Source organism: Ictalurus punctatus, chromosome 5, assembly GCF_001660625.3.
Source record: "Ictalurus punctatus breed USDA103 chromosome 5, Coco_2.0, whole genome shotgun sequence".
Lineage (NCBI taxonomy): Eukaryota > Metazoa > Chordata > Actinopteri > Siluriformes > Ictaluridae > Ictalurus > Ictalurus punctatus.
Window position 1 is genome coordinate 429555 of NC_030420.2, and position 8165 is coordinate 437719.

The following is an 8165-nucleotide window of genomic DNA, read 5'->3' on the forward strand; positions in this document are numbered from 1 at the left end:
ATATGAAGTGTGTATAAGAAGTGTGTATATGAAGTGTGTATATGAAGTGTGTATATGATGTATGTGAAGTGTGTATATGAAGTGTGTATATGATGTATATGAAGTGTGTATATGAAGTGTGTATATGATGTATATGAAGTGTGTATATGATGTATATGAAGTGTGTATATGATGTATATGAAGTGTGTATATGATGTATATGAAGTGTGTATATGAAGTGTGTATATGATGTATATGAAGTGTGTATATGAAGTGTGTATATGATGTATATGAAGTGTGTATATGAAGTGTGTATATGATGTATATGAAGTGTGTATATGAAGTGTGTATATGAAGTGTGTATAAGATGTATGTGAAGTGTGTATATGATGTATATGAAGTGTGTATATGAAGTGTGTATATGATGTATATGAAGTGTGTATGTGAAGTGTGTATATGATGTATAAGAAGTGTGTATAAGATGTATGTGAAGTGTGTATATGATGTATAAGAAGTGTGTATATGATGTATATGAAGTGTGTATATGAAGTGTGTATATGAAGTGTGTATATGAAGTGTGTATATGATGTATATGAAGTGTGTATATGAAGTGTGTATATGATGTATTTGAAGTGTGTATATGAAGTGTGTATATGAAGTGTGTATATGATGTATAAGAAGTGTGTATATGAAGTGTGTATATGAAGTGTGTATATGATGTATATGAAGTGTGTATATGAAGTGTGTATATGATGTATATGAAGTGTGTATATGAAGTGTGTATATGAAGTGTGTATAAGATGTATGTGAAGTGTGTATATGATGTATATGAAGTGTGTATATGAAGTGTGTATATGATGTATATGAAGTGTGTATGTGAAGTGTGTATATGATGTATAAGAAGTGTGTATAAGATGTATGTGAAGTGTGTATATGATGTATAAGAAGTGTGTATATGATGTATATGAAGTGTGTATATGAAGTGTGTATATGAAGTGTGTATATGATGTATATGAAGTGTGTATATGAAGTGTGTATATGATGTATATGAAGTGTGTATATGAAGTGTGTATATGATGTATATGAAGTGTGTATATGAAGTGTGTATATGATGTATATGAAGTGTGTATATGAAGTGTGTATATGATGTATATGAAGTGTGTATATGAAGTGTGTATATGATGTATATGAAGTGTGTATATGAAGTGTGTATATGAAGTGTGTATAAGAAGTGTGTATATGAAGTGTGTATAAGATGTATATGATGTGTAATAATGCAGTAAGTCGTGAGTAGATGATGAATCATGTCGAACAGAGTTGTTGTGGAGGTCCAGGAGGCTCGGTGCTGTGAGAAGGTTGTAGAAGGAGTTCTGTAGGAGGTGTAAGTGTGTGAAAGTGTGTGAAAGTGTGTGAAAGTGTGTGAATCTCACCATGGCGAAGCCGGAGAGCAGAGCTGAGGTCCTGCTGGTGGCCTTCAGCTTCGCTCGGCTCAGATACAGCTTTCTCCATGACAGCGCCTGCAGAGAGTGCTCGTTTAAACTCATTCCTCTACTCCGCTTCCGCTTCTTCAACACCCGAGCCCGAGCACAAGTCTTCCCTGTAACCGATAATCTCCGTTAAACCGTCGCTGTGGGGCATAACAGAGTCTCTCTCTCTCTCTCTCTCTCTCTCTCTCTCTCTGTAAAACTAAGTGACAGTTGTTTCCGTACTTTAGTCACCGCGCTGTGCTGTCAGCTCAAAAACTACACAGCGTACCGCCCACAATGCACCGCGCTGCCGTGATGTCGGCGATGTGGAATTGTGGGTAATGTAGTCAAGAGTAGTTATATCGGTCAGCGCTAGTGATCTGATCCTTCGGTTCTCTTGTTCTGCGCTATGTGTGTTCTCTCTCTCTCTCTCTCTCTCTCTCTCTCTCTCTCTCTCTCTCTCTCTCTCTCTCTGTGTTGTGTGTGTCGAAACCGGATCCTTTATTCCTGCTGAAACACGCCTTCGTGACGTCACTGACGCTTGAAGTACTGGTGCTGTTCTACACCTCTGTACTGTTTTTCTTCAGAACTTGTGCACAGATGTCAGCTGAATTACAGCAGGTCCGGACGCACTGATCTGACCCTCCCACTTTATATTCAATGAGTTTTATTATCATTGATCAGTATTTCTCTGGTCTAGTATTTCTGACAAGCTATCAGTCTGTGTTTAATGTTTTTAAGCTAAAGGCAAACAGGAAGAAAACACGGTCAGATATCATCATTAATATAAACATACAGCAGTTGGAGGTTCTACCCGGAACCTGATCATGAAGGTGTGCATATGATTAACATTTTGTCGGATGTTTGTGTTTTTGCTGTATAGATGTTTACTTCATGTTTGAAACTGAAATGTTTTCTGTTTAATTGGCTATTTTTAGTTTTATTATCGCACGGCACACACTAGGGGGCGCCACTGCACCTCTATTAACTCGCCTGTGCAGTGCAGTAGCTTTGACGGAGGTTCTCTGTGGAACCTTTGTGGGACCCTCAATCATCAGGTTCTAACACATTTTAATTTTTAAGAGTGTACAGTAGTTCTTATGAGCTGTGACTTATTATGGGTCTGCATCAGGTTACCCTAGCAATCAGCTGAAACACCATAGCAACTGCATAGCAACTCCCAAGCAACCAGTAGGAAGAGCATAGCAACCACCTAGCAATACCCTGCCAACCACCTGGAATACTACAGCAACCATCTATCAACACCCTACCAGCCATCGAGATACTATAGCAACCACCTAGCAACACCCTGCCAACCACCTTGCAACACCCTGCTAACCACCTGGAACATCGTAGCAACCACCTGGAACACCATAGCAACCAGCTGGAACACGGGGTCTTTCCTGAGGAAATGCACTTTTCTATTGCCTTCACACACAGATGTTTTTCCTTCATTCATTCACACACCTCCCCGCTGCCGAGGCCTTTTGTCTCCGTCGTCTTTAGCAGCCTTTGTGTGTGAAAGTCACGGCTGTCAATCTGCTGCTTTAAGAAGTGGAAGATTCTTCAGATAGAAACGTATCATGAAAGAAGGAAAGAAGGTTTTTCATTTAAAAGTAAAACCAACAAAATATACACAATTTCTGACATCATTTACAGTAAATATATTCAGACCTTTTAGCTCAAATTCAGAGGAAAAGATCACTGGCAATTTCATTATTTATTTTTTTAATACATGTTTATTATGTTTAAATGATTATTATGCTTAATTCTACTACTACTACTACTACTACTACTACTAATAATAATAATAATAATAATAAACTTTATTCATAGAGTTATTTTCATACACATGCTAGCAACAGTCAAGAGTTAAAAAAAGTGATGTAACAGAACGCAGGATAAAAGATGAATTTAAAAAGATTAAGAAAATAAAAAATAAGCATTAAGCATCTTATTTAAATAAATAAAAAAGCAATAAGGAGATATATATACAAATGTAGAATAAAATTAAATAGTATCATTTCTACATAGTTTTTGTTCATTTGAAAATCCCCTCAGTGTTAGCAGCAGGTGGGTCTGTAAGAGTGACATATTCTACTATTATTATTTAAATCCTGGGTCATGACCTCCTGAAGTCTGATGCAGGTGTGTGTGTGTGTGTGTGTGTGTGTGTGTGTGTGTGTGTTTTAATGATGCAGACTGTCTGGTCCACACACTAATGCTCTGATATTAGTCTCTGAGTCTGGTTTATATCTGAGTAATGCCCTTACTCTGTTCACTATTGCAGTTTTATATAATAAAGGTTCTAGGACACTTCAGAGGATATAGCTGTTATTCACACATGAAGGAGTCTATATGGGGAGTAACGAGTCATCTGGGATTTAAACCAAGTCAGAGTAAACGTTAAGATTGTTAAGAAAGTTAACTTTTCTGTATACTAGTGCTGAAAACAGTGCGCTTTAATTATTAGTGTGTAAAACTCCTAGAGTCGATGGAATGAAGAGTCGGCTCTCTGATCACCAGAAACTGTATTCGATTCAGTAGAATTTGATTCATCAGAAACTTTCTCTCACAAACGACAGTTAGACAGCATGCAATTTATTCATTAGTTTGATCGAATACCATTGCGTATTCGTCATGTATGTTTCCTTTGAAGTGTGTGTTTTAGTTTTATTTCTGAAAATCCTGACCCTTCGAATCAAAAAGAGTTGACTCCGTAACGATTCCGGAACCGAAAAGATCAGATCTAGCGAGAGGTGGTGCCTAATTCCCCCGCGCGCGAGTCGATTCAGTGGAAATTGATTCAGATTTTTTTTTAATCGACGTAGAGTGCGAACTTAGGGAAAGTATTTTTATTTATTGATATGCTAGATCACACTTGCAGATCTGTAATTTATTATGAATTTTAATGTACTGCGCGATTAGTTTATCGACTTGATAATTATGAAGTATCGTGAGGATCCGGATCAGAGTCGAATACAAAAAGCCCAGAATCGTTCAGATGTTTTGCGTACCCTCCCTCAACCCCACCCCACCTCCCACCACACACACACACACACACACACACACACACACCTCAAACTGTGCTGTCTAGCGATGGCATCCTCTGTATTTTATGTTAATTTTTGGCCTTTCCCCCAAGCGTCACACCAGCTATATCAGCTGCAGCAGGAGGAATGAAGTCCTCCACAATACTATGGGGTTGCCAGTCTTCACTCTGGAACTCCCCGTGTAGGATGCTTCCAGACTCTTCATATTTAGGGTTTCCTACACTGTAATAAAAGCCTTATTACTCCTGAGTTGTCTTAAATGTCTTTCAAAAAACTCGGAAGGTTTATTTAGCAGAAAGTAAGTAGCATGCTTTATTTATAAATGTCTGTACAGAAATGCTGGTTTCACGCAGTGATGAGAGAGTACTTTTACACATACACACTGAGGCTGGGGATTTTCTTCACTGCCTGCGTGTGTAAAGCCCAAAGAAATAGATTTCTCATCATATTTGCGCCTCTTTGATGTTTTGTCTGTGAATCGCTGGTGAAGAAGAGATGGCGTTTCACCTTCAGATACTCTGCTGTGTGTATCAGTGTGAACTGGGCCAGTAACACTGGGTAAACTTACACTCGCTACGGATGCGGTGTTAGAGGGACCTGGACCACGCACTGACGCGTGACTGCGAGTGGATGCAGTTTTGACCGTGAAAGACAGGATCATTTGATTGGATGTCACGTATTTGACCTTTAGAACATTGTAATTCTGCTGTTTGTACACTAGAGGGGGCACAAGTTTATTTTTGGCCGTGAGAAAAACATGGATTAGAATTTTAATGTTATTTAGTGAGGCGGAATTAAATGAACAGTAAATCAACGTTTCGCTCCCGTACCCCCTCAGTCACCTCGCGCACCCCAGTTTGGGAACCACTGCAGTAGCTGAACACAGCGCCTGCCAGTGGCCAGAGTCCGTCACTGCAGCGTGTCCTCTGCTCTCTGTGGACCACGTGTGATGGGACAATTGACAAACTTTGGATTATCCGTTATTTTAGTCTGATTTTATTGTTCTATTGTGGTGATATTTTATTCTAAATTCAGTTGTTAAAGTCCTAAGTTTTAATTTCTTGGTAAATGGATCACCATATTGCTTTACAACGTCTTTCCTCCTCCTCCACAGAGAAGTGAGAGAATTTAATAATATTACTGTAGAGAAGACATTTATTACACTGCAAACACTAAATACAACTAAATACACGTTCAGTAATTTGCTCAGAGGTCATCAGGTATGCTAGCGCTAGCTCTTTAGCATTACCCTAAAAACACAGTATAAAAAGTAGTGTTTCACTGTTGATGAAATATTTTATCATGAAATAACTATTATGAGAAGTGGAAGGTAGTGTGAGACTAATAGAGGTGTGGAGTAAAATAAATTCGTTTACTCTTGTAGGACTTCTTTTCTCCTCTAGAAAATCAGTCAGAGAAACTTGAATAACTTTTTAACTTCCTCTGATTAACAGAAGAAATGAACACGTGCCGCTGCAAAACCTTGGACGAGTGTACATCATCTCGCTGGATCGACATGTGTGTACGTTTAACCGAAGACGCCGAGGTCTCCACGGTAACGGAGTGTGAGGTCGGGGTGCGACGTTGCCGAGGGGAAAATCCTCGAATACTTACGCTGCAAGCCTGTGAGGTGTAAACTTATTCATATTTAAAAATCTTTACATTAACCGCACCCTCACCTCTGATCCATATATAACGACTCATCACTGAAGAACTACAAACATTTAAAACTGTTTTATTACAAATACATAAATAAATAAATAATTATCATCTCTCCTTATTGTGTTAATGTCTTTATTGATTCAGTGTTTATAATGCAGAGTGAATGTAAACACATTAATCCTTTTATTAATGATTTATTTCTTTATTTTTTCTGATTTACAATTTTTTATTTAGTGACTTTATTGTGTTTCATGTAATGGAGGCGCAGATGGAAGCAATTGCAGGTAAAGCAGCTTTAATAAAACACCAAAACCAAATCGACTAACAATTTCAGAAACAGTAAACAGACAAGGGTCAAGGGTCAGGGTGAGAGTTAGGGTCAGGATCAGGGTCAGGATCAGGGTCAGGATCAGGGTCAGGGTGAGAGTTAGCGTCAGGGTGAGAGTTAGGGTTAGGGTTAGGGTGAGAGTCAGGGTCAGGATCAGGGTCAAGGTGAGAGTTAGGGTCAGGATCAGGGTCAGGGTGAGAGTTAGGGTCAGGGTCAGGGTGAGAGTTAGGGTCAGGGTCAGGGTGAGAGTTAGGGTCAGGGTTGGGGTCAGGGTGAGAGTTAGGGTCAGGGTCAGGGTGAGAGTTAGGGTCAGGGTCAGGGTTAGGGTGAGAGTTAGGGTCAACTTGGAATCCTATCTCCATAGCTCGCCCTTTCTTGCTCTCATTCCTCCCCATTTTTCTCCCTGTCCCTGCACCATGGTAACAGGGGCCATTTCCCCCGAAACCAGTTCTCCAAACATAGGTTTTCCCTACCCCTCCCTCTCCCCCTGTGTCTGTCTCTTCTCCCCCTCAGGTTGGCGCTAGAGGTGTGGGAGTAAGGCCTGGGCCAGTGCGCTGGCATTGCTGACCATCGATTACTAGAAGGCATGCCTCAGGGTCTCTGCTTCAAGGGGAAATCCCCAAGAGGAATCCCTACCAAAAAGGGGAGGAGCTGGACCTTCCGCACTCTCTGTGACCCCCTGATATGTAGGCGATGTTGACGGCCCCGGCACCGCCTCCCCTGCCAATGTTACACACATTCCACACCGTCTGTCATTACTGCAGGACCCGTCCACAAACATTTATTTAGCTAATACTCTAAACCCTGGACGATTAGTGGATGAGAGAGGAGAGGACTCACCGCTGCCCCAGACTTTGATGATGACCGGCACCAGCGGATATTCATGAACATTCCCATGCACACACCTTACCTTCACCATACGTGCATGATGTTTACAGAGTAATGCGAATATAAAAGAGCAGTAACTCACTTTATATGATTTGATGCTGATAAATCCAGGGGTACTTCTAATGTATAAATTTACACACACTCAGAAACACGAGTAGGATACAAAAGAATTTCTGCGATTATGGGATTTTCATGAAAACCAAACTTCATGTGTAAATGCTCCTAGGAATGATTTACAAATAAGTCAGGCCTATGTTCTACTAAAGTTCCTACAAAACCAGTGCAAGATTCATGTCTGCATAATCTTACATAACAATGTGTGTGTGTGTGTGTGTGTGTGTGTGTGTGTTGCGTGTGTGTGTGTGACAGACTATTGCTTTAAGCCTACACAGAAAGCCTGGCTTCTCCTAAAATTTCTTTAAAAAATGGCACTGAAATGTTTATCAAAGTGTTTACTCTGCTGAAAAAACCCCAATAGAAACCACAACAGACATTCTAATGGATTCCACTACAAATACCATTACAAACCACCAGCAAACCATTAAAACTGTTACCATTACAATTATTGGTCCTTAATGGTATCCACTAGACATAACATGCCTCCAATAGAAGGCAACAAATCACCAATAGGGACCCACAGGAACCATTACACTTTCCATTAAAACCATTAAACCCATTACAATTCTGTGAGGGTTTCTATTGTTTATTTCAGCAGGGTATATTATTAATCACTCTTGGTGAAATTCAATATTTTAGTGCATAAGCATAGAATATGTTTTAATTTAGCAG

At 39.8% G+C, this 8165-nt stretch overlaps 1 protein-coding gene across 1 annotated transcript in view; it reads right to left on the minus strand.

Annotated features, from left to right (window-relative positions):
- Nucleotides 1–1888, minus strand: part of orai1a (ORAI calcium release-activated calcium modulator 1a) — a 12424-nt gene extending 10536 nt beyond the window's left edge. The window contains exon 1 of the mRNA XM_017466938.3: nt 1410–1888. Within this exon, the coding sequence (XP_017322427.1) occupies nt 1410–1523 (114 nt within the window). The 5' untranslated portion in view covers nt 1524–1888. The remainder of the gene's footprint in view (nt 1–1409) is intronic.
- Between the last annotated feature and the right edge of the window lie 6277 nt (nt 1889–8165).